Below are 27,840 nucleotides of genomic sequence, written 5' to 3' on the forward strand. Positions count from 1 at the left end.
TGACTGAGCGACTGAAGAGCAACACAACAACATGGGAGTGTATATTTCTTTTTGACTTTTGTTTTCTTCAAATAAATACCCAGAGGTGAAATTGCTAGACTGATGGCAGTCCCTTTGTAAATGTTTTGCAGAACCTCCACACTGTTTACCATAGTGGATGCCCCAGTGTGCACTCCCACCAACAGTGCACGAGGTTTCCCTTCTTCTACATCCTCGCCAACTTGTGTTGTCTTTTTGATGACAACCATTCTGACAGGTGTGAGGTATCAAGATTTTGATTTGCATTTCCCTGATGATTAGTGATTTGAGCATCTTTTCACACGCCTGTTGGCCATCTGTATGTCTTCTTTGGAAAGAGGTCTACTCAGAGCCTCCATCTGCTTTTTAATTGAATTTTTTGATACTAAGTTGTATGAGTTCTTTACATATTTGAGTTCTTTACGTATTTTGGACATTAACTCCTTATCAGGCATATAATCTGCAAATATCTTCTCCCTTTCAGTAGGCTGCTGTTTCATTTTTCTATGGCTTCCTTCACTGTACAGACACCTTTTAAAGCTTGATGCAGTCCTATTTGTCTATTTTTGCTCCTGTTGCTCTCACCTAAGAAGACGTATCCAAAAAAATATTGCTGAGACTGATGTCAAAGAGCTTACTGCCTATGTTTTCTTGAAGGAGTTTCAAGTCTTGCATTTACACCTTTAACCTATCTTACTTTTCTATGTGGTGCAAGAAAGTGATTCAGTTTTCCCATCACCATTTATTGAAGAGACTGTCTTTGCCCTATATTCTTGCCTCCTTTGTTGTAGATTAACTGACCATAAAAGTGTGGGTTTATTTTGGGGCTCCCCATTCTATTCCATTTCCCAATCTTAAACTAAAACGTGGCTTCCCTTAGGGTAGGTAGAGACGGAAATACGTAAAGAACGGAAAAACATTTCCCAACATCTGCACAAAAAACATGAACATAGTGAGATATATAGTATTTCCCAGAAAAATATTTGGTCAATTAATGATTAGTTTAAGAAAGACAAGTATGTCAGGTTATTTGCTAGCCAAAGACAAAAAAAAAAAAAAAAAAAAAAAAAAAAACCAGGGACACTATAAAATACAATGTAATAGAATTCAACAAGTGACCTACTTTAAAAAAGCTCACAATAACTACTTGTGTGCGAGGTCAAAGAGAAGTGTTATTTCAGCATTACAGACTTATTCTGGCTTAAAGAATGACAGTAAAAAACTACATGTGTGAGTGCAAATAAATCACTCTGTAAGATTCGTTGGTACACATACATCTCAAAGATAATACAACTGAAAAAACCTAAATTCATTTTATTATAAACAATACATTTTTCCAGAGAGAAAATGATATAGATAGGTCTCCCAACAGACCAGGAATCCACGTAACTTAAATATAGCTGAAAGAGTCAGTACTTTGTTATCTCCACCAATAAAATCAGGAATTGGCTAAACCTCTAAGATATTATACATCTATGACATATGATTCTAGAACTCCGATTTTCACAGGGCTTCAGAAATTATTTGTAAATATTTCAAGAAGAAGAAATGTAAAAGACACACATTTTCTTTGTACCTCCTCAGTATCTGTAAACTTTGAAGGAGTCAGTGTTGGGGTTCTAAGCACAGGGAGAGGAGTACAACTTGTAAACACTAAACAAATTATGCTTAACATCTATGTTAACACGAGTTTGTATTCCAAACAGAAAAAATATTAGCAAATTTCTTAATTAAAATTCTATTAATTAGCTTCACATTAAACTATGATTTATTAAGATCAGGCAACTCTTCATGAGAATTACCATTCTGGGCACTGATCAGCCAGAAGTTGTGCTTGTGTTTGGAATTTCATTTTGCTTTATTAAGAAATCAGGCTTGGGAATTCCCTGGCGGTCCAGTGGTTAAGACTTGGCTCTTTCACAGCCGTGGACTGGGTTCAATCCCTGGTCGCGAACTAAGTTTCCACAAGCTGAGTGGCATGGCCAAAAAAATAAAGTAAAAATGAAATTACCTCTTCAATACTGAAATATCTGGGGAAAAAGTTCAGTTAAATAAATAAGCATTCATGCTTAAGGAAGCTCACTGAGTATTTATTCTTGGCAGGTATGTTAACCAAAAAGCATGCCTTGATGACTAGTTAGGAAAAGGAAAAATGCGTGTGTTTAACAATTTTGAAGACTAGCTTCAAGGCTTCTGAGAAGAAATTTTTATTCTATCACATACAAAAGAAAATTTCTTTTCTAAAAAATAACGTTTCCTAAATATTTCTATTATAAAGATGTACTGCTCAGTGACACACTGCTGAAGAATGCCACGCCTCTGTCCCTGCTCTCCTAGACTGTCACATCACCAATAAAACTTCGTAGCAATTTAAAAATACAAATCTCTTTAGCGGTCTATGTAGCCCCCAAAGCGCACCCAGATGGTTTTAGTCACATTTCTCATGCTGCTGACTCACAGACACTTTCTCCATAAGGGGAAAGCAATCTTTGGTGCCCGCCCGCCCCCCCCCCCCAAACAGGCACTTTAAAATTAAAATCACGCCTTTCTGCAGCACTTGGGGTTTAGCTCTGCTCCATCATATTCCTTTATTCCCAACAGAATGTACTTCCACTTACTGGCACCTGAAAATACCTCAATCTTCCTTCATTTAAAACTCAACTGAGTAGAAAGTTTTGAAAGTGGTTCTGCACGCAAGACCGAGGATGACTTCAAATTTGCTATATTGAAACCACCCTTTAGCCGAAAGCTACTGAAATAACACCCTTTTAGAAATTCTAAGATGTACTATGAAGAGAAATCTCTTATTCAAGAATAAAACCAAGAATTTCAAGACTAAATTAAAAACTGAGATGCAATTAGAGTCTACTTGACCAACAGATTTCCTATTCCAGCCCACACTCACCTCTCCCGAGGAACAGCAAACCAGTACTCCGGCTGCTTTCTTCGTTTGCCATACTGCTGGACCACAGCTGTCGTGTGAGTGGCAAAGGATTTCCTCATTGGTTTTCCCACTTTAATGCACAGAAACATGGGTGGAGTTTTGCTTTTCTCTTCTTTTGAAGGAAGTATATCTGAATCACACATGAAAAAAAAAAAAAACTCCATTATTAATAATATTGGTGATACTGAAATATTTCAACTTACAAAGAATTTCCAGTCCCCTCTTAGTGGTGGAAAGTCAAAACATATGGCATAAATAGCATATAACATGATCATGTTAGATTAGGACTAACTAAATCAGACCTTCTCAAGCACAAAAGGTGAAAGTTCTGGATGTTTCACTTTGGTCTGCATCACATGAAATGCTACAAACTAGGAATAAGGATAAAAACCAACACCACAGCAAAGAGCAGAGATTTGTGACAACCCACAAGAATACATATTAATGATTGGTACTGAGGACCACATCATACCACAATGCCATTCGATTTAAAACTGAAATACCTTCAAAAACCAAAGTGAAAAAGGAAAAGTTCCTTGAAAGATTAAAAAAAAAAAACAACACACTACTTTCATTATAGAATTCTGTGTCATAGTTCAGTGTTCAAAATAGATACCATATATTGCTGATTCTTCCCAATTACTATTGACCCTTGAATAACAGAGGGTTTAGAGATGCTGACACTTCCGCAGTTAAAAATACATGTATAACTTTAGAGCTGTCTCTCCACATCCCTCCTCCATAGATTCAACCAACTATTGATGGTGCAATATTGTATTGCAAATTTATTGGAAAAAAAAAAATCTGTATACAAGTGGACCTGTGCAGTTCAAACCCTTCCGTGTCTCAATAAAGATATGCTCTATTGAGGAAACACTGTTCTCAAATAACTGTACTTCTTTTGCTGTTGCATGTGCAAATTTTAGAAAGGCAACTATACAGGCATATCTTGGAGATATTGTGGGTTTCGTCCCAGACTATCAAGATAAAGCAAATATCACAATCAAGTGAGTAACACAATTTTTTTTTTTGGTTTCCCAGTGCCTGTAAAAGTTGTTTATATTATATTGTAGTCTATTAAGTGTGCAATAGCATTATATCTAAAAAAAAGAGTACAATGTAATTAGAGAATCCTTTATTGCTAAAAAACTTTTAACCACCATCTGAACCTTCAAGGGTAATATCTAAGATCACTGATCACAGATCCCCACAAATATAAGAATGAAAAAGTCTGAAATATTGCAAGAATTACCAAAATGTGGAACAGAGACATAAAGTAGACAAATACTGTTGGAAACAGGGCGCCAATGGTCTTGTTTGATGCGGGGTTGCCACAGATCTTCAATTTATAAAAAAAAAAAAATGCAGTTTCTGTGAGGCGCAATAAAACAAGATATGCCTATAGAACAGAATAGAAAGAAATGAAAAATGGCTTACCTTCAATGGGTACCTGAATTCTCTTTAATAGCCATAACTGAATTTCAGATTTATTATCCATTTGTGCACCTTGGCAGCTGTTGTCCAGGGTAGATTCCAAAGAGGAGTCTGGATACTCTTTATTCATACCTTCTTCTGCAGAGGAGCTCAGTTGCAACGGAAGGGCTGCTCTCTCTCTTGCCCAGGGTTTATCTGGCTCTTCCTTGCCCTCAATCGGGGGATCACCTGTCTGGGGAAGAGAACTACTAAGGGTGATGTCTATGCCCACTGGCTCAGTACTTTTGCCATCGCTTAATTCTGCCTTCTGCATGTTATCAGGTAACTGTGACCCTTCTTTGTTCTTAGTAAGGTAATATTCAATGAGTTTGACTTTATCTAGATCTTCATGTATGTCCAGTGTGTTTTCCACCTGGCTTTCTGGGGACCCAGACTGCTTGTCCACCTCGGGCATTATATCTTGTTTCTCACAGGTTTCTAAGTCTAGGGCTCCCTTCAGTTCAGCATCACACTCTGTTCCCGAAAAGTTCAGGGCGGACTGAATTTCTGTAGTAGGACTGATTAGTTGCGCTTTAGTCTTCCTTCGTTCCTCTGGGTCAAGAGAAAGGCACTCCTTTGCGGTGTCTCTTTTGTCCGTTACACCTTTAGTTTGAGAAGAAAGTTCTTCCAAGTCAACGAAGTCATCATCTTCCCCTAAAAGAGAATTTTCTTTGGCTATAGATTCAAACGCAGCCTGAGTGTCAGAAGGTTCCTTGCTGACGTTAGCTACTGGGGTAGATTGTTGGGTTGCCTCTGCAGAGGATTCCAGTTTCTTTACCTTGACTGATACAGAGCTGTCTGAGGGCTTCGTTTCTATGTATTCTGTTGACTTCTCTGAAGGTCCTGCTGATGTGGAATCTGAAGTGACTGTCCTCTCTCCGTTCTGTTGCCGTTTTTCTTTGTTGAGAGATTTGAACTTACTGAATGGGTTGATATCCTTTTCTGAAGCCAGGTCTTCCCATTCTCCAGGCCTGTACAGAGGACAAAGATCCTGAGGTAGGTCACTGCAGGGGAAAAATGGTGAGTGCACATGGAATGTTAAAAACAAAACCAAAAGCAAAAGGATGAAAGGCAAAAAAACTAAAAATCCAACAAAAGAAACAAAACATAAATATACCACAACTTAAATTTATATTTAAAGGACTTTAAAGCAAGGAAATAAAATCAACAGATTGACTTCAAAAAGAAAAATAAAATCAACCGTAAAAAGTGGCAAAATAAAGAACCAGGAGAGTTGCTTGCATATCCTATTAGAAGCAAATGAATGGTATTTGAGGTCATTTATGAACATGGAGATGTCACCCACCAGATTTTTAATGATGAAATAAAGTTTCTGATTTTCATGAAAGACAAAGGAGACTGAATGTTTTAGTACTATGTCTAAAATTCCTTAGATATTCAAGGCTTTTCCTTTTTTCATAAAAAAGTACATAAACCAACTACATTACTTCTGAATGGCTCATTGACCAAGTAGCTACTCATTTAACTGCTTTGTAAAGTAAATGACATGGAACCATAATTTTGGTTTCATGGTTTAAGATCCAACGCTTTCAAAAAGAGACATCCTTCTATTCCTAAAGGAGATACAAGAGGATTATTTCCCCTATTACTGCAGGTATATAGCACCAGCTCCATTTTACAGTTTAAAAATTTATGAAAATAAGTCAAATGAGCTCTTGCTTACAACGATTGATTTACATTTCTTATCTCTTTCATTTTATTACATTATCATTTTCCTTTATGGCAATAAGCAGCTGTTTTATCAGCTGAAACATAGTTTCCTGGCACTTGGCCAATTATTTTTCCTTAGTGACAGATGCTTTATTACTCAGATTTAAATTATACAAAAAATGTTGATTAAACATGTTCTCCAAAGTTCTCCATAGTTTACTTACCTTACTGTTGATATGGATTAAAACACAGATATAAAACCCTTTTCTAAAATAACATGTTTGGATTTCAGAAATAAATTTTCTAAAAAGGCTAAATCATATTCAGGTAATACTTTACTATTCTGGCTTTGAAATAATTATGACAATACTCAGCAAAGTCCTAGGAAGTTCAAGATACAAGACAGTCTCCCCAAAGTTACTGAATAAATCATCTGCATAGAGCATCCAGGGTTTTTCCAATATAAAATAAAAGCCTATGTAACTGTTAGGCTCTGATAAATGCTTTAAGAGGCCTCTAATTCGTAATTCACTTCAATTCAACAATCATTTACTGAGCCCCTACACACCATATATGCTAAAAGACAATTGTGACGGTATCTCTGTTTGGAAGAAGTCTGCAGACACAAAAATGTTCTGCTCACCATGAGCATCTCAAGAGATGTTACAGATGCTTCAATCCTAGACTCAAGTATAATGTAGCATAATTTCCATTTTCAGGCCCCAAATTTAATCTGGCATATTAAAGACCAAAGTCAGTCCTGTAACAAAGAAGCCCAGCTTTTCACATACTTAATGAGCAAATTGATAAGCAAAATCATCTTCCAGTGAACACCTAAGTCCCTTCCTCATCTCTTACTTCCCTGGCTGGCTTGACCTCCACAAAGAAAGCATATGACTGCACTCTAATCAGCCTTCTGTATTGCCTTCTCATCTACCCCTCCCTTCTTGTTCTACCTAATCCAAGCCAGGATTAATTTAGCCATCTGTTTTGTTTGTTTTGCTTTTTTTTTTTTAAATATCACAGCTGCCAAGCTCTACTGTGGCAACATACACAGTGGTGTCAACTGGCTCTGCTGTTAATTAATGTTTTCTAGACTCAACCAGGGACCTAATGACGACCAGTAATCCCTTCAGTTGTTCCCTTCCTAGTCTCCACGGCAGCTGGAGCTACGAAATGTCTTGCACAAAGTATATAAGGCCTGAAGGTGAAGATCGAGAGGTTTTACACACACACTTTTATTATCTTCCAATAAAAAAAATTTGTAATAATAAAAATAAATAACAACTATTTTCATGTGGCAACCAGATAATCTGCACTTCTTGTTTTAACATACAGCTTTAAATAATGAAATTTAAACTGCTTTAAACTTTTCAACAGTTGATGGAATTCTGAGGTCAGTACCAAATTCATTTGACACTGATTCTACCACCTCATTCTATTTTGCTCATTGGTGCACATACTCTTCATTAGACTAAAAATGTCTTTAGATCCCTGCATCCACAGGAACAATCACTGTACAACTCTGAAATAATTTCAGCACACTAGGAGCCAATTCCCAACTCCTCCCTCTCCCCTCAGCTACAGCATTAGCCTTGGACCATGAAACACAATCTCACATTGAGAGAAATCTTTCTGTAAGGGTGTATCTTCCTATTACTAAAAGAACACTTAACATCGTACTCTGATGATATGCAATAGAATCGCTCCATTAGAAGCCATCCCCGGGCAGGAAATGCCCCTAACTGCCTGGCCATCCACTTCCAAACTTAACTGTTTCTTTACCTGTTCTTGTCTTCTTTCCCCTCATCACCATGTTCATTCTTTCTTTTCAAAACTAACTCTTTCACTCCCTTTGATCTTCCTCATCTAAAGATTCCGAGATGGCTGGACACTCCCTCACACGGTTCTCATGGAACGCTGTGTTCACATCTATGTCTACAGTGCTGTTCAGGGACCACTCTTGTCTGCCTGTTGTACCCAGCAGATGGCGAGACAGTGGCTGTGACCCACTCGCCAACAAATCCCAGCCACACAAGAGGCATACACTAGGATGTATTAGAACCCTCAATCTGTACGAATAGAAGATTTCCACAGAATAATGAAGAGTTTCAGATATGCACAGAAGGTTCAAATAAACAGCCTATACATATTAGGCACCAGGCTATTGTCTAAGAGTTTTGGTATATCAACCCTTTTAGTTCTTGTAACAGCTCTGCAGGCTAAAAAATACTATTAATTCCATTTTACAGATGAAAAGACTGAGGCTCAAGATTGAGTTACTCAGGAAGGTCGTGGAGCCACAGGGTGGCAGAAAACCCAGGCACTGTCATGCCAAACTGCCTGGGGTGCTGTACTGCCTCCTATAACCTCCCACTTGGACACTTCCCCCAGGACTCAGAGAGACCCCAGTGGCCATGCTTCTACGGTCCCTGCAGGGTCTAGCGGATCCGATGCTAAGGACCGCACAAGTCCAGCGGAGCCAGCTGGCATAAATCCCTAGGTTAGTTCCCTAGTTTCCTTTCATGCTTTTTATGAGTCCAAGGGGCTGGTTTCCCTTTCTGCTGTTGGACCCACTGCTCTGTCTCTTGCCTCCTATCACTGAGAGCTTCTAAAGGTGTTTATACTGCTAGCACATACACAGTATACAGAATTAGGCACACTGACAAAATGACAAAGGATCAGATTAGCTCTACAAGTGAATCGATTCTCTGAGTTTTCTTAAGCTGTTCCTTCATGGGGACCTTCTTTTTTTCCAATCAAAAAACTCAGTTTTAGAAGACAAAAGTAATCAGAACTAAAGCAATATCCACCTACACTTCAGAGACAAAATAAACTACTATTACTCTCTTTCACACCACTTAAGGCAGTCTGGCTACAAGGCACTGCCTCTGCACTGTCCACTCAAATCTCTCTCCACAAAGGATTAAGGAAAGACGCAAGCTGAAGAAGAATAAAACTCTGCTTACAATTAAACCGAATAGAAAATCCTGATTCACTCTTCATAATCAGACAAATTCTTTCAGAGAAACTTCACTTATTCTTTCATAAATTAAGAACATGCATTCAGGAAAATAAGCCAAAGAAACAGCATTTTTACATGCTGGGTTGTTTTTTTTTAAATTTTCTCATCTTCGAATGTTCTACTCTTCCTTATTATTGACTTTATCATTTCCATTTTCTCTTTTTTCTATTTTTTAAAAATTTAGTACACAAATATTCTACCTTCAAACTCACCTCTACACAGTCTCTCACTCCCACCAATGCCCTCAGTTTTTAACTGCATTTAATTCTCCCAATACTCCCTTGGCTGGTAAACAAAGAAAGGTGTCTTACGATGGCAAGGCATCTTTGATCTTCATGTGGGAGATATCATTGTAGAGGGCGATGGAAACGACCTCTTCCATGGGGCAGATGAGGCCGTATTCCTCACACCCATTTTCAATGACCAAGGGATCGGACTTGTGAGGGTCAAACATGATGTTGTTAGGAGTGACAATCATGACGCCTCCGACTACACCCTGAGGAAAAAGACAGAACAGAGTCGCTACAGGCGAGATGCAGCCAGCATAGTAGCTTTAGTGAACTCATGTTGCCATCCCACCGACTTCTCGAACCCTGGTATCTTACAGGACAGTTGCAGCCCTTCTACTGGAAAAACAGGCTGAAGCAATTGTGTCACTGGGTGCGGAGTGCTGAGTCAGAGAAACAGACACGCCTCGCTGTGGCCATCAGCTGAGCCTGGTTTGAGCATGGCTGCTCAATAGTACAGGGACCTTGGGTTTCACATGTATGTCTCAGATCCCCAGTTCCCCGTTGGTAAAATGAGAAGGGCTGTCCCAGGTGGTTACCTGATTGAGAACTTTGGACTTTACAATTCACTCAGCAGGTATTCACATGCCCAGCAAGTGCATGGTACTGTGCTCTGGAGGGAGCTGTCTCAGTCTCGGTGTCAAAGAACACCCCTAGCATTTTGATCTAAGATGCTCAGAAAGCCCCCATTCAGCAAACAGGAATATGAAATTTTTACAAACAGAAGTGAATATATTCAAACTATGGAAACTGAAAGCAAAGAACAGTTGGGAATTCCCTGGCGTTCCAGTGGTTAGGACCTAGTACTTTCACTGCTGAGGGCGTGGGTTCAACTCGTGCTTGGGGAATTAAGATCCCACAAGCCATGTGGTGTGGCCTAAAAGAAAAAAAAAGAAAGCAAAAAAACAGTACCATGGTAGGAACTTGTCTGAAACTTTGTCGGTTTACATGGTGGACCATGTTGACCATGGGGATACTGTCTACCAGGCACAGTAGGATACAAACAACTCCCTTTAGGTACATTATTTATTTTGATACTCTTAATGAGTTTAGTGATCACCTTAGCAAAAAGTTTTGCCTTTCAGACATTACTTATTCTTGGTTGCAAAAGTTTTTCCTACCATTAGAACCTAGCATTCCTATGAGCACAGGAATTTGCTTTATATCAACATTACCCCTTCTTCAGAGGCTCACTAAAAGTCAGGTTTGTTTTTTATACAAAACACCAACAAGCAAAAAACTAAAAAAATTATATAACAGACATTTTCATACCAGCATCTCTAGTGGCAAACAGGTTGATAACTTAGCATTTTCCAAGTTAAGTGCTAAGCTCCTTAAATGAATCATATTTTTTTGTTTTTAATTATTTCTAAAAATGTTTTATTTTGCACTGGGGTATAACCAATCAACAAACAATGCTGTGATAGTTTCAGATGAACAGCAAAGGGACTCAGCCATCCACATGCATGTATTCATTCTCCCCCAAACCTCCCATCCAGGCTGTCACATAACACTGAGCTCTAGAGTTTCATGTGCTACACAATATGTCCCTGTTGGTTATCATGAATTCTCTTTTAGTTAGCACACCCTATTAATTAAATTGTATTATTATTCTTACTTCATATGAGGAAAATGGAAGCTTAGGAAATGTAAATATTTTGCCCATGGTCTCAGAGCTAGTGGCAAAGAGCTGTAACTTAAGTTCAGCGACTCTGACTCTCGCGTTTGCTGTTAAAACACATTCTATACTGTCCCTAAAACTTTATGGGCTAAGAACTGAAATATAAGTGATAAACCCAAGATCACAAAGAATCACATGTTCACTCAATGGTTCAGTTCAGTTCAGTTCAGTGCAGTCGCTCAGTCGTGTCCGACTCTTTGCAACCCCATGAATCGCAGCATGCCAGGCCTCCCTGTCCATCACCAACTCCCGGAGTTTACTCCGACTCATATCCATCAATGGCTACTATTCCCTTAATAAGTAAAATGCCAGGCATCCAAGAGGGAAAAAACAAATGCAGTTTTGAAATCTTGCAGCTGAAACTTCGGGTAAGATATTTTAAAGTAGTCTGCCTTTGATAATTTGGAACTGGTTTCGTTTTCCACAGATTCTAAGGGAAAAAAAAAAAAAAATCAAACTGCATAGTCATATACCTTTCCATCAGTGAAGTACCGGCAATTCATTTTCAAAAATTTTACCACTCCTGGCTCATCCTCTTCCGAAGTGGATGATAAGACTCTCTCGATGGGTTTTAAGGCCTTTCTTGCTAAGTCAGCATCCTTTAGAAAGCAAAAATTTCCACAAATAGAAACACTTAAAAAAATATTATTTGTATGAATTTAGTTATCTAAGTTTCCTATAAGTAACCTGTTTTTATTAAACGTGAATATTTATAAAAGGCAAATGTCTTCCATCCTTCAAAAATAATCACCCAAGTCAAACTAAGATTTTTAAGGCATATATGTATGAACCTATAAAAATGCCCCATCACGTCTTTAGAAAATACCTTAAATGAAATAATTCATATTGAACTCATTCAAATTCTGTAGAAAAAGGAGTAAAAGTGGTACAAATAAACTACTGGCCTCACTGAGAGTTTAACTTCTACATAAACAAGACATGCATTTCTGCCTTTGAGACCTTAAATGTGAACCAGTTTCTTCTCTCAACTGATGACAAATTATTTTAACCCCACCTCTTCAGTGAGGGAGGAGAGTTTCAGATGAACTCTTGAGAAAAATAACATGAGTTATTTTCTATAATTACTCAAAAAACCGGTGCCGATAAATATGCGCTTCGGTGCAAGAGTGAAATACATACAGGCAGTTTGTCGTATTCTGCATCTGATGATGAAGGAGAGACAGTAGCACCAGGGCTGGATGATGAGAACCTTAAGGTACTCGAGGGAAAGCTGGCATCGGGCACAAAAAGAACCTGAGAATGGGAAAGAAAGGCTAGGTGAGTCCCAAGAACCAGGGCAGCGTTCAGGGCAGTTTTGCTCCACACAGTATCACGCTGGGTGTGGGACGAAGACCTCACTGGCTTGCGCTGAACTTCTGACTTACTCGGGGCCTCCCAGACTAATCTATGCACTAGTATTCAGAGAGAGGAATGCGCGCAGTGCAAAGGGTGCTGAATATACTGCAGGCGCTCACAGGAGAGAGAAAGGCGGGGGAATACTCTGCACAGGCTGGGTGAAGCAGGCGGGTCCAAGTGAAGCCGTGGGCAGCAGGATTTGGACAGGGAGGGAAGAGCCTTCCAGGGCCGGGTACGATAGTACAAGGGGATAGAGGCGAGAGTAGCATGGCGTACTTCTAAACGCAGCACCCGCGTCAGGAAGAAACAGGACGCATCCAGGCTTCCTGACTCCAAGCAGGCCCTGAGTGCTAATGCATTAAGGTCCTTATATGAAAAAGCTGTACACGGCAGCATCAATAATCTCAGCACCTGCTCTTCCATCACTGTTTGGGATACCTAAAAATCCCCTAACTTGGTGGTGCTCGTGGTAAAGAATCCACCTGTCAGTGCAGGAGACACAAAAGACGCAGGTTCGATCCTTGGGTCAGGAAGGTCCCCTGGAGGAGGAAATGGCATCCCACTCCAGTATTCCTGCCTGGAGAATTCCATGGACAGAGGAGCCTGGCAGCCCACAGTCAATGGAGCCACAAAGAATCAGACACAACTGAGCGAATGAGCCCATACTGCACTAAACTGCTTTCTTCTGCAAGATATTCTGGTTCCCGAAATGCTATTACGATTCTGTTACTCAACACTCTTTTAACAATACAGGCTACATTCTGGAATTATATCAAATACTATTTTAAAATGACCTTTAATGTTATAAAATATGTGAAAGTGAAAGTGTTAGTCACTCAGTCATGTCCAGCTATTTGCAACCCCATGGTCTGTCCATGGGATTCTCCAGGCAAGAATACTGGAGTGGGGTGGGAGGGGGGTTCATGTTTGGGAATGCATGTAAGAATTAAAGATTTTAAAATTTAAAAAATAAAAAACTAAAAATAAAAAAAATAAAAATAAAAAATAAATAAATTTAAAAAAAAAAAAAGCATACTGGAGTGGGTTGCCATTCCCTTCTCCAGGGGATTTTCCTAACCCAGGGATTGAACCGGGGTCTCCCGCATTGCAGGCAGATTCTTTACCATCTGAGCCATCATAATTCACAGCTAATCATGTAACAACTGTTCAATATTGTTACTGAACACTTTGCCCCATCTTCTAGTTGTATCTCTATTTTATTTACTTATTTATTTTTCAGAGTTATGTTTTATTCAGTGGGAATTTTTAGGACTTAAGCGCAGGAGACAGCATCTCAAGTAACCCTGAGAGAACTGCTCTGAGGAGGCAAGGGGAGGAGCCAGGTTATACAGGAGTTTTACAACAAAGGGCAGGTAGTTTGAACATCAATAGATTATTGCTAAAGAAAACCAGATGTCCCAAGTTAAGGAATTTAGCACTTTTCTTGTATGGGAAGATGCAAGAGTCTGGGCTCATTCAAATCATTCTTTTGCATATCTCTATTTTAACATTGTTGTTCAGTAGCCTAGTCGTGTCCAACTCTTTGCAACCCCATGGACTGCAGCACGCCAGAACTCCCTGTCCCCTCACGATCTTCTGAAGCATGCCCAAGTTCATGTCCACTGCATCAGTGATGCCATCCAGCCATCTCACCTCTGACGCCCTCTTCTCCTTCTGCACTCAATCTTTTTCAGCATCAGGGACTTTTCCAATGAGTTGGCTGTTCACATCAGACTGGAGCTTCAGCATCAGTCCTTCCAACAAGTATTCAGAATTGATTTCCCTTAAGGTTGACTGGTTTGATCTCTTTGCTGCCCAAAGGACTCTCAGGAGTCTTCACCAGCATCACAACTTAAAGGCATTAATTCTTTGGCTTCTGCCTTCTTTATGGTCCAGCTCTTTACAACCATATGTGACCACAGGGAAGACCATAGCTTTGACTATACGAATCTTTGTTGGCAGAGTAATGTCTCTGCTTTTCAACACACGGTCTAGGTTTGTCATAGACAAATTTTAACTTTAGTTCTTTTAAATCTCTCTTCAGTCCAGAAAAAAAGTGAGCCAAGAACAAAACACACCTTAAGATAAGGTGGAAAAATCATCGTCAAGGAGAAATAAGATGAGGACTGATAATACTGAAATATGAGCTCCCAAATTATCAAACGTTCATTAAGAATTGGGCCATTAGATTTGGTCCAAGTTTCCAAATAACCAATGGAAAGATATAGACATCATGAATCAACAGAATTCACTGTCCATAAAATAAAAACAAACTAGTTTCTTACTAGTACAAGTAGTCTCCCACAAAGCCTCATTTGAAAAAAACAGTGTCTCACAGTGAACTCTTTGTCCTAATGACACATGACAGTAAATGAAATAACCAGTTTTGAAGGACTGTTCTTTGTAACAATGTCAAAATGGGTCAGTGGCAAATGTCAAAAGGTTAGAGTTTCATGAAAGTAATTAATTTACAGAAGGCTAAAATTACATGGTCTTAGTATACAGCTCTTATTTATTGTATGTTTCTGGGCTAGGACCGAAACAGATTTCTTCCAAACAGATGTCAATTCTCCATTAATATTTTCTTTTTGCACCTGAACACTAACAAGTGTTAGGCAACATAGGTTGAGATTCTATTGCCTGACATTCTAAATGCCAAATCAAAGAGATAATTCCTATGCTTAAATAGCCCACTGTACTGTGTAAATAGAAGTGAGTGTTAACGTGGAGAAGCCCAGTCACTACACATCTTCCTTCAACGTGGAAGTGAGTCTGGATCATTCTTCTTAATTCCTCATCTTTGCCAGAAAAAATCATGAGCACAGCCAGATCTCGGGACAACTAACAGCACATAACTGTTTAGTTATATGGGGGCTACACAGCATAGTAAAGGCAAGAAGGACCATGTGAGTAAATGTAGCCCAACCCCTCATTTCAGAGATGAAACCAAGGTCAAAAAGGAAGTGACTTGCCCAAGTTTAATAGTTATTAAAGGGTCAAAGGAAATGAAGCTTTGGGGCACCTATTTTTGTATTATTATCCTTAAGGAGGCATATTAAAATGGTTAGATGAGATGGTTAGATAGAATCACCAACTCAATGGACATGAATTTGAGCAAACTCCAGGAGATAGTGGAGGACAGAGGAGCCTAGCGTGCTACAGTCCATGGGGTCACAGAGTTGGACATGATTGAGCAACTGAATAACAACAACAGGGCATATTAAGACAGTTCCTATATCTCCTATTAGTACTGGACCTTAATCCAGTACCAATAAACTATTTTGTTCATGGACTTAGTAAAAGAATAAAGAATCACCCTAAATTATCTTAGTAAGTTCCAGCGGCTACAGCTTGAATTAGTAACAATATGCCTAGGTTCTCTGCTATGGGTCAGTTAACAGATTATTCAGCAATATCCCAGACTATACGAAACCCAATAAAAATGACTAAAATCTATTAATTTTGCAGAGATAAAAATATATTAATTTTTGAAAAATTTTAATTCGTATTTTCCCTCGACTAACCTGGTACCGGCAATATACTAATTTCTCTCATTTATGACAAGGACATAAATACCTAAAGCATGATAGTACAAACTGGCCAATTTATAGCCTGGTGGCTTCATTTGCTGCCCTTGAAATAAATGCAAAGAATACTACCATTGCCTGAGTGAAGTTATTCTTAGAAGTAGCAGCATCCACTGTGAAAGAACTCAATGTCACTAGAATTTATTTATTTGTAAACTTTTTGATGGCTACCACTCTGACCAGTGTGAAGTAATACATCATTGTAGTTTTATTTGCATTTCTTTACCAATTAGCAATGATGAGCGTCTTTTCATGTGTCTGTGGCCCTTTCTTAATGATCCTGCTGAATGTCTCCACCTTGGGCCAGATTGATCACTTCTGTCATGGTATCACATGAAGGATAAAATGACAAAAATTTTGCCTAATTTAAAATAAAACGATGGCCATAATATACCCCATAAGTGGACTAAACTGAAACTTGCAATTCTAAATTAAACATTTGAAGAATATCTGTATAATTCTACAGGGAAAAAAGTTACATTAATTTAACTTTTCTTGATGGAAACATCTATTAACACAAAGGATAGTTAAATCAACTGTGATAATCATTTGCAAAGCATTTATCTCTGAACAGTTCCTAGGCATCAGGATGCTTTCAGAAGTCTTGGATCTAAGAGACTGAACCAAGACACAATAACAACAATGACAGTCCTGAGACACTAAGAACAAGTCATTAAAAATGGCAGCGAAAATACATTTCTAAAAGGAAAATGTTTCTAAAGGAAAATTCAATAAGAAAATCATTACCTGGCCTGGAACAATAGTATGCGTGAAAAGCTTATTCAGTTCCACTAATTTATTGGGAGTGATGTTAAATTTCAGTGCTATGGAGTTTAGGGTGTCCTGGCTTCCAGCCTGGAATAATCAAAGAAACAAGATTCAATACACAAAGCAAAAGACAGACAAAATCTTTCTCCCGATAGTCACATTAATCTGTTTGATACGAGTCCATAAAAAAGTAACACATGCATCCAAATGTATTATGAAAAAAGCAAATACATTCTCAATTCTTAACAAAAAAGTCTTAAATATTATTCATATCTGGGCTCCCTTATTTGCAAATTTCACTGTCCACTAATAGATTTCTAAACTTACTCTGGCACAACTTAGGTGTGTAGAGGAGAGAGTCTATGAGGTATAACATAAAGCTAAGAAGCAAAGAAATATTACACATAATACTATTCATAGGAGAAATGGAACTAGTTTCTCTCTTTGCATTTTCTGTCTGTTTGCCTGTCTCTTTACTGTACTTTAGGCTCCTGGATTGTGGCCTGTTAAAGACCATTTCCCCACAGTGCCGGACACATAGAAGGCATTTGAATATTTGATGAATGAATACAGTGAAAGGCATGGAAATCTTAAAGGACGCAGATTAGCTACCAAAAATTGTTCACTGACATTAACATGACAGTTTCCCACAGTCAACCAAATTAGTGCTATTCTTTAAATCTATAAAAGTTGTGATATGTCTCAGCTGTTCATGTCTCTGTCCTTCTCCAATAGAGGGGGATAGGAATAAAAAGGCGATGGCACCCCACTCCAGTACTCTCGCCTGGAAAATCCCATGGATGGAGGAGCCTGGTGGGCTGCAGTCCATGGGGTCGCACAGAGTCGGACACGACTGAAGTGACTTAGCAGCTGCAGCAGCAGGAATAAAAAGGGCTGTAAGAAGATGTGAAACTGGACGTCCCTGGTGGCTCAATGGTAAAGAACCCACCTGCCAATGTAGGAGACACAGGTTTGATCCCTGATCTGGGAAGACCCCTCATTCTGTGGAGCAACTCAGCCCTCGTGCCACAGTGGAGCCAGTGACCTAGAGTTTGGGAGTCGCAACTACGGAACCCACGCGCTGCAATTACTGAAAGCCAGGCGCCCCAGAGCCTGTATTTCACAAGAGGAGCCGCTGTGGGGAGACGCCCCCGGCACCGCCAACTGGAGAACAGCCCTCCGCCTGCCGCAACTAGAGAAAGCCCCCGTGACAACGAAGACCCAGCACAGGCATGAATAAATAAAATTATTTAAAAGAAAAGGCGTGAAAAGCTCCACCCAAAAAGAAGTCTGCCCGCTCTGGTCAGGTCAGTATCCGAGGACAGACTCCCTGTCCAGGGTCACCGGATGGAACTTGTTAGCAGGCAGCCCCTCTGGCAACTATCACTGAGATGCTCCCAACTACCGCCCTGGGTCAGCACCGGGGGTTAACTCTGTAAGCACAATGGGCTCCACTAGGCGAGCCTTGAAAGACAGGCGGAGATTTGAGGTGGCTGAAGGAGTTTGTAAGCAGGTGAAATGAGACTTACCCCTTACCACTCACTGCCCTCAGGTACCAAAGGCCCACCGACTAGATGGACTTGCCCCAGTTCTATACCTGTCCCAGAACTATAACCAAGTTCATAGTTACAGACTAAACTAAAACTACCTCAAACATTTCTAGAACAAGATAGAAATACATACATTTTTTTTTAAAGTTACTGAAAACGTAACAGATGCCTTTACCTTACCCTATGCAAAATCATCAGTACTAAAGGTTAACAAAAAAGTTTAAAAAAATTTTTTTCAAGTAGTACACATTTACATAATATATTCAAACCCCTAGTTTCTCAAGGTTTAGAGTCAGTAGAAGACACAGATTGATAATACAGACAGACTGAGTCAGACTGTTGGACCTGAATTCCAAATCTGCCACTTGCCAGCTGTGTGACCTTGAGTCACTTGCTTAACTTCTCTGTTCCTCAGCTTCTTCATCCAAATGGAGATACATATGACAAGTGATCAATGAACCGGCTTCACATTTTTACACAAAAACTTGAGGATAGGGGCTTCCAGGAAGGAGGAAGATTTTAACGATTTGCAGGTATTACACAAGGATAAAACATATATACAGAGCCAACTTACAGAACCTGGGAGGGATACTGGTATCATTAAATGTTTGAAACTAAACAGAACGCTTGAACATCCACAGCACTGGAACAATGCAAGCAATTGTGTAAGTGGCTCTGGTCATGGTTCTCTACACACAAAGTTATGGATCACCTTTTAATAATGAGAAGTACACAAAGTAACTGGCCAACTAATCTCCATAACGTAAATCAATCAGGTGGAGAGATCTGCCATAATGACAACTAGTTCCACCTGAACTTAACTTTTCTCAAACCTTGAGCTAACCCATGCATTTTTCTTATAGAAATGTTTGTCTTAAGCTATGTTAATGTACGATGCATTTACCCCAGACTGTCTTCAAGTCAGTTCACCTAAAGGCTCAGAACTGACCTGACAACCCAGTATGTTATACTCATACAGTTCTCTTAATCTAGGTTGATGAAATTCTATATTTGTATGGGAATCTGCCTTTCTTCAAGATTCATGTCAATCGTTTTATGGCCCAGGATGACTCCCCTGGTGCCAAGATTATCTCAAAATGCATTTTGTGGGTGAGGGGCCTGGTGCCATTCTCTGAGTTTTGAGACATTTCCTTCCTTTAATTAGCAGACTGCTAGTAGCTATGGGCTGCCATCTATGCGGTCGCACAGAGTCGGACACGACTGAAGCGACTTAGCAGCAGCAGCAGCAGCAGCAGCTATATAACATCCAGCTAAAGACTAGCAGGGGGGCATTCTTTCTGCCTCCTTCTGATGTCTATGTCAGAAGCTTTCTCTAGCTCCTTTATACTTTAGTAAAACTTAAAGTTTCATTAAACCTTGTCTCTGGCCCTGGATTGAATTCTTCTTCTCCGGAGGCCAAGAATCCTGGCATCTTTCCATGGTTCAGCAACCTTTCAAATGTGATGATACAGAAGCTTGGAGAAGATTCACCGTTCTAGAAGAAATGCCGGGGAGGGGCAGGCCTTGCTGCTTGCCTTATATAGAGAGCCAGGCATTGCACACAAATAATGAACAGAAAATAAATACCATGAGGAAAACACGGGGGCAGGGGCAACAGTACTTAATTTCTTTCTAGAAATCAGAGATCACTCCTCAGCAATGCCAGTTCAAAGTAATGAAAACAGATCTATAACTGAGTGCCCACTTCGTGCCAGGCCTGGGAGAAGCATGCACAGCTGCTGCCCTCCAGAAACTCAAGGTGTGATGGGAGAGATGAGTACATAATGGGGAGGTGCAGTCACAGACACACACACCGCATCATCCGTCTGCTGATCCAACCACATGGAGGTCTAATACCCTGCAAGCACCAGAGTTAGAATGGCAACCAAAATGGGATCTGGTCTCTCTCCATGGGCATATGAATTAAGGCACAAGATAGACATTGAAAGATAATAATTATGCTAGTGGATCAACACTGTTAAACTGATAGAAAAGAACACAATTCTATGAGACAGTAAAATGAAGGGATCTGCCCTAGACTGGCAGCATGGTCACAGAAAGGAAGAATGAACGTGGAGAGGGATAGGAAGATGACGTTCGGGCTGAGGTTCTGGTCTGTAGAAATGTATGGATGATGGAGTCACTGCTCCCTGAAAACAGGCCAAGCCTGAAGGTCTAAGTGACTGTGTTGAGTAGACAACTGAATGTATGGTTTGGGAAGTCAGAAAGCATGTCTAAGAAGGAGACCTAAAATTACTCATCATTGGCATATCAAAGGTAATTCAAGTAATAGGTTTATTCAGGGAAAAGTTACAGAAAGGAGAAATGACTGAGGTCTTAAGAAGCTTTGCTATTTAATGGCTACATAAGGGGAAGGCAGCTAAGGGGCAGGATGTGTCCAGGGAGAAACATTATGTAAATCTAACAGTATTAACAAGTGTTTGTACTACCTGTTTATACTTACAGTGTATTCCATAGTACCATGGGGCTTCTGAACCACCATCTTCTTCTCTTTTTTATCATGTGTTTTGTTTGGATTGTCATCTGAGGAATAAAATGATATAAGTGAATGATTTCATTTTTAGGAACTGAGGATAGGGTTATTTACAATATATTAAAAACCCATTCTCAAAATGATTTTGAAAAAAATAAAAAAAAAAAAAACGAAAAGAAAAATGGGCTGAAGGCACAAATAGACCAAACACATAAAAACATACTGGTCATCAATGTATACTTGAATAAATGATTAACGCTAACTGCAATTAAATAGTACAAATAACAATGAGGTTGTGCCTTACAGTTATCCAAGTGTTTGTTTACGTGATAATGTATAATGATGAAGTTAACTAGCATGGTGATATAAGTGATATACAATGTAAATCAGTACAGCCCTTTTAGAAAGTGATTCTCCAATATGTAACAACAGCCATAAAAAACGTCCATAACTCAGTAATTTTTCCCTTAGTTATCCTAAGGAAAAATTCAACACAAGGAAAATGCTATGCACAGCAAATGGTTACTGCAGTATCATTTATAACAGTGAAAACCTGGAAAGACCTCTGTGTTCAACGACACATTAATCTGGAACACAGATCGAGCTGCTTTTAAAGGTCAAAACCAGTCAACCTAGTAGTTTGGCAGCTACGAATGATTCAACCTAGTTGCTATGACGAAATACCTCTTAATATAACCAACCTGGACACTGAAAACCAGAGAGACATGTATCAATGGATATACATTTAAGTGACAAAAAGTACAAGATTGAACTAACTATGAAAAGCTGCTCTAACTTGTATGAGATCAGAAAAATGCAAATTAAGACGAGCTATCATTTTACAGCTATTGGCATGGTAAAACTCAGAAAGCTGGATAATTCTAGGGTTGGCAAAGATGCAAGCTGCTACAAGGAATGTAAACTGGTACAGCCATTCCAGCAAATTAATTATATACAGCCTGCTGCTTCTGTTCAGTTGTTAAGTCATGTCTGACTCTTCGTTACCCCACGGACTGGAGCCCGCCAGGTTCCTCTGTCCATGGGATTGTCCAGGCGAGAATACTGGAGTGGGTTGCCATTTCCTTCTCCAGGGGATCTTTCTGACCCAGATTCAAATCCACATCTCCAGCGCTGGCCGGTGGATTCATTGCCACTGAGCCACCAGTACGACTCAGCAAACTGACCCACAGATACATATCCTCTCCCAGGAGATATCAGAAAGTGAGTGACCGGCTGGCGGGCGCACAGAACAGAGTTATCTGTGGCAGTGAGGAGCAGGAGGGTAAGCAAAATATATCTAATTACTGCCTAGAATCCCAGAGCATAACACACCAGAAGCATACACCAAAACATGTTTAGAGAGAAACAGAATGGTATGTGCAGAGTAGTACCATTATGTATCCTAAAAACAGCTGCACGGAAAACTACACACATTTTTTAAAAATATACTTTTATTTACTTATTTGGCTGCACCTGGTCTTGCTTGTGACATGTGGGATCTAGGTCCCTGACCCAGGTCCCCAGCATTGGGAGCGTGGAGTCTTAGCCACTGGGCCTCAGGGCAGTCCCTGTGGCTGAACAGGTTATCAGCCTGTCCCTTGCCTATAGAATCTGGGGAGTTGCTCGGTCTTATTTCACCTTCTTTCAGTTCTCTGTTTACAGCATTTGAGGGGTCGATCAGCCTCATTTCATTTTATCTTCTTTCCGTTCCCCTCAGTCCAAGGTGGCAATGTTCCTGCTGGTATAACATTCAAGAACTTGGAGGGTCATTAGACAAAAGGCTCACTTACAGATCTTTCCGAGAAATTCCATTTCTATTTCTGACTGCTGCTGGGATGACTGAGGGAATCCACGAATTACAGCTCTGATCTCTTCAAAGAGCCTTCTGATAGCTAGACACATTTTTTAAGGCTACACCCCAACAAAAGCCCACACAGACTGAACACAATAGAATGGAGTGGAGGGGGAGAGAAACAGCAGGGGGAGATGAGGACCTCTCCATCTGAGACCCTATAGCCCCCAACACCCACACGCAAACCAACAGTATCATTTCAGCTACCTAACAAACATGGATGAGCTGGATGAGGATGGAAGGGAACACGGGAATGTGAAGATAGTTAACGTACACGGGATTTCTCTGCCTTTTAAGAAATTCCTTTATATTATTTAAAATTAAGAACCAAGATAAAAAAAAAATAGATTGCTATTAGAGTCTTTTTCTAGTCCTTTCTAGAACCAGAGACACTCTGAACATCTACTATAAGCTTATTCACTCAGTTGTGTCCGACTCTTTGTGACCTCATGGACTGTAGGCCGCCAGGCTCCTCTGCCCATGGAATTCTCCAGGCAAGAATACTGCAGTGGGTTGCCATGCCCTCCTCCAGGGGATCTTCCCAACCCAGCGATCAAATGTAGGTCTCCCGCTGCTGCTGCTGTTAAGTCGCTTCAGTCGTGTCCAATTCTATGCCACCCCAGAGATGGCAGCCCACCAGGCTCCCCCGTCCCTGGGATTCTCCAGGCAAGAACACTGGAGTGGGTTGCCATTTCCTTCTCCAGTGCATGAAAGTGAAAAGTGAAAGTGAAGTCGCTCAGTCGTGTCCGACTCCTAGCACTGCAGATATATTCTTTACTGTCTGAGCCACCAAGGAAGCCCCCAAATCTTCTAGATAATATATATTTTTAAAAAATGATTTCTCTTCCTTTAGGTGATCGATCACATCTAAATTATTTCAGGAAGATGAGACTCTACTGACTGTGGTCTTCAGATCTCCAGATTCTGTAGGAGGAGAATCTGGAGGTTCCATGCAGTCTAGTGAAAAATCAAGGAGAGTATTTTAAAACTCTCATCATCTGCATGGTGTTCATTCCTTTTAATATCTTAGCTCCACTCTCTGCCCCACATTCCTGCCCTTTTCTTTGCTACCAGCAACAGCTATCCCTTCAGGTCCTCCTGCTTTCAGCACAGTCTCTTCATATCCCTCTGTAGGTGCTTCCTATTTCTAGAGCCTAATTTGCTGCTTCTTTCCATCTGTGGCAGCTTCAGCTCATGCCCTTCCACAGGCTGTACATAGTCATTTCTGGTCCCAATGGGGGTCCTGTTGTATGCCAGCAAATCATGAGAGTTTTCATATTATTCAGCTGCCAAAGAAAACCAGGTGCTGGCTGAGCTTTTCAGGATAAACTTGACTATGTACAACTGATTTAGTACAAAAATTACTTTTCTTCTGCACAGGTGGATAGGCCAGAAAAACTGCAAACATGGTAATAATATATTTAGAAGGAAAAAAATAACAACCTTTCCTCCAGAGTCTAGGATTTTGAAATATTTGAGGCGAGGACCATGATGTATCCCTCTTTGAATGTCGTGTGCCCTAGTGTGATACCCATTACACATGCTTGCATGAAATTTACCAATACAAATCAACAGACCTGATGAGTTTGAATATGGGCAATGTTTTCACCGATAGAACATCACACCAGGAACATCATTGGAACCAAAGCCACAAACCAAACATTAGGTTTTACAGTTGACTGAATACAGAAAGCTGAGAAGTAACTGACACATTCTAAGGACCCAGTCTGTCTTCATATGATTATAGCCCAAGGTAAGGATTCATCAGTTCAGTTCAGTCCCTCATTCGTGTCCGATTCTTTGTGATCTCATGGACTGCAGTACGCCAGACCTCCCTACCCATCACCAACTCCAGGAGTTTACTCAAACTCATGTCCATTGAGTCGGTGATGCCATCCAACCATCTCATCCTCTGTCGTCCCTTTCTCCCACCTTCAATCTTTCCCAGCATCAGGGTCTTTTCAAATGAGTCAGTTCTTCGCATCAGGTTGCCTAAGTATTGGAGTTTCAGCTTCAGCATCAGCCCTTCCAATGAATATTCAGGACTGATCTCCTTTAGGACAGACTAGTTGTATCTCTTTGCAGTCCAGAGGACTCTCAAGAGTCCTCTCCAGCACCATGGTTCAAAAGCATCAATTCTTCAGCACTCAGCTTTCTTTATAGTCCAACTCTCACATCCATACATGACCACTGGAAAAACTGTAGCTTTGACTACACAGACCTTTGTTGGCAAAATAATGGCTCTGCTTTTTAATATGCTATCTAGGTTGGTCATAACTTTTCTTCTAAGGAGCAAACGTCTTTTAATTTCATGGCTGCAGTCACCATCTGCAATGATTTTGGAACCCAAAAAAATAAAGTCAGCCACTGTTTCCACTGTTTCCCTATCTATTTTCCATGAAGTGATGGGACTGGATGCCATGATCTTTGTTTTCTGAATGTTGAGTTTTAAGCCAACTTTTTCACTCTCCTCTTTCACTTTCATCAAGAGGCTCTTCAGTTCTTCTTCGCTTTTTGCCATAAGTGTGGTGTCATCTGCATATCTGAGGTTATTGATATTTCTCCCAGCAATCTTGATTCCAGCTTGTGGTTCATCCAGCCCAGCATTTCTCATGATGTACTCTGCATATAAGTTAAATAAGCAGGGTGACAATATACAGCCTTGATGTACTCCTTTTCCTATTTGGAAGCAGTCTGTTGTTCCATGTCCAGTTCTAACTATTGCTTCCTGACCTGCATATAGGTTTCTCAAGAGGCAGGTCAGGTGGTCTGGTACTCCCATCTCTTTCAGAATTTTCCACAGTTTGTTGTGATCCATACGGTCATACTGCTTCTTAAATATTTTTTGGCAGTAAGTTTTCAAGACGGCCAGCTGCTCCTCTCAGTGAGTGAAGTCTTGGATACATTACTTCCACAAGCTCTGCAGCACATGGTCTGTGAAGCGCTGGGGAGAGCGGGGCAGAGCTCCGGAATGCCTGGGGAGAGAACTTCTCTGCCGGGTTTCAGGAAGGGCTCTGCTGCCAGCAGTTCAGGTGAGGACTCAGGGCCATCTGCAAGGATGCCGTTATCTCCCAGTGATACCTGACATCTCTATTTCGAGCTTCAGGCCTCCTTAGACCTTTCTGTCGTTCAGTTGCTAAGTCATGTCTGACTTTTTGCAACCCCATGGCCTGCAGCACGCCAGGCTACCCTATCCTTCACCATCTCCCAGAGTTTGCTCAGATCCATGTCCATTGAGTTGGTGATGCCATCCAAGCATCTCATCCTCTGCCGCTCCCTTCTCCTTCTGCCTCGGATCTGTTACACCTGCCCAAATTCAAATCCTCCCCCTGCTTACAAAAGCAAATGATTTAGAAGTATCTACTGCCAGAGGAGAACACTGGCCAAGTGGTCCTCAGAAGCCATTCACAGGAAAGCAACTGTACCTCCTGTTTGCCCCACAAATAGGGCTCTGAAAAGTTTTCAGAGACAGCTTTTCCCAGTCCAATAAGTGTATTAACAAAACCCTGGAGGAATGAAGCACAGGCTCTTTTGCCTAAACTGTCTTGTTTCCTCATAAATCCTAGAAGGGTTGAAATGGGCAATGGGGGGAATCAGCGTTGACCTGGTGCCCTGCCCACAGGTCCTGCCTCCTCATCCCTTCCCTGCCCACAGGAGGACCAGGGGTGTCTGGAACACACGGCTACTGGCTCCGGCATCTGAGGACATCCTAGACAACGTCTGTTGAAAGACTCCTTTCTCTCTCCGTGCGTTGGGGCTAACAGAAGTTGATGTTCAGGAGAAAGTCCAGGGCCTGGAAAGGCAAGAAGGCTGGAAACTTATCATGGCCAAGGAGATATATTTTAAGAGAACACCTGAGGCTTGAGAACAGCACCTACAGAAGTCTGAGATTTGCAAGGGCGGGTAGGGAGGTAAAAAGAAATGTGGCTGATCGAGGGGGTGGGAAAGGTTCAGAAGAAAGGAAAATAAGCGTTATGTCACAAACGCACAGAAACCAAGCTAAAGGAGGGTTGTACTGACATTGTCAAGTGTTACCCCTAGGATGGGAGATCGAAACTTGGAAACAAGTAACTGGGAGGTCACAGAGGTCCTGCCGTGGAAAAGGAAGGGATCTCAGGACAGATGTGCTGACCCTTTCAGTCAAGTAGGGATAAGGTCATCTGCTGAAACGTAAGGCGTTTGAAGACAGGACTGGGGACTTAAGGCGCTGTGAAATTTGGAAGAGTTATTGCGGCAAAGATGAGGTTTCAAAGATATAAATACTGAAAGAAGCAACAGGAAGAAGCAGCAAGGGTTTCCCCGAGGGCTGGGTCTCAACCCCAAGGTGGCAGACCATGGAGGAATAAGCAGGCCCCTCCGTCACGGCCACCTGCGCCAGGAGAACGGCACGACGTAGCTGCCGCTGCTGTAAGACATCACCAAATCGAGTGGTTCCGAACTTTAACAGACACCAACTTATGATCTTATAGCTCTACACATTTCAAGTGTGACATGGGGTCTCACTGGGTAAAATTCAGGGTGTCAGCAGGCAGCTCTCTTCTGGAGGTATGAGGGGAAGACTGGCTTCCTGGTCTGTTCATCTCGGAACAAGCCCGCCTTCCGGCCCCTCAAGGTCCCTCCCTCAGTGGGCAGAGCCAGCAACATCCAGCCGAGTCCTCTCACACTGCCGTTTCTCCAGTTTCTCTGCCACCCTCCTCTCACTCTTCAGCACTCTGGTGTCCACACTGGGCACACCTAGATAATCCAGGATGCTCTCCTCCTTCAGGTCACCTGATTAGCAACCTTAATTCCATCCACAACTCGAATTCACCTCTGCATGTAACCTAACAGGTTTCAGGAATTAGGACACGGACACCTTCCGTGAAGGGGTAGGGGACATTATTCTGCCTACCAGAGATGGAGAACAGGCTTACGGGAAAAGACAAAAGAAGTTCAGATCCCAAAAGGGGATCTTTGATGATTCAAGTAATAACCCAGGTTATATGAGTGTGCTGGGGTCGGGGGAGGGAGAAAGCGTAGAGGGGCTTAAGGAATGCAGCTCTGGTTATGTGTTTTGGTTCTGAAAAAAATCCAGCAAAAATGAGATACTATCCATGACCTTGAAACCTGGGCATGTGGCTCCAGGCACAGACCA

At 40.9% G+C, this 27,840-nt stretch overlaps 1 protein-coding gene across 6 annotated transcripts in view; it reads right to left on the reverse strand.

Moving 5' to 3' along the window:
- The window catches only part of NCOA7 (nuclear receptor coactivator 7), a 158,069-nt gene that overhangs the window by 36,168 nt on the left and 94,061 nt on the right, over positions 1 to 27,840 (reverse strand). For 4 of the 6 annotated variants that reach the window (XR_006060578.2, XM_042253206.2, XM_012182475.4 and 1 more), the window contains 7 exons: positions 20,825 to 20,904; positions 16,790 to 16,897; positions 12,240 to 12,353; positions 11,573 to 11,698; positions 9,443 to 9,627; positions 4,400 to 5,439; positions 2,924 to 3,092 (listed from right to left, as the gene is read on the reverse strand). Coding sequence is in view for 5 of the 6 variants with exons in the window: in XM_042253206.2 (XP_042109140.1) it covers positions 2,924 to 3,092; positions 4,400 to 5,439; positions 9,443 to 9,627; positions 11,573 to 11,698; positions 12,240 to 12,353; positions 16,790 to 16,897; positions 20,825 to 20,904 (1,822 nt within the window). In the remaining variant the exon portion in view is untranslated. The remainder of the gene's footprint in view (positions 1 to 2,923; positions 3,093 to 4,399; positions 5,440 to 9,442; positions 9,628 to 11,572; positions 11,699 to 12,239; positions 12,354 to 16,789; positions 16,898 to 20,824; positions 20,905 to 27,840) is intronic. The other 2 variants (XM_060419203.1, XM_004011139.5) reach the window with 1 other exon arrangement.

This window comes from Ovis aries, chromosome 8 (genome assembly GCF_016772045.2).
Source record: "Ovis aries strain OAR_USU_Benz2616 breed Rambouillet chromosome 8, ARS-UI_Ramb_v3.0, whole genome shotgun sequence".
Taxonomy (NCBI): Eukaryota; Metazoa; Chordata; class Mammalia; order Artiodactyla; family Bovidae; genus Ovis; species Ovis aries.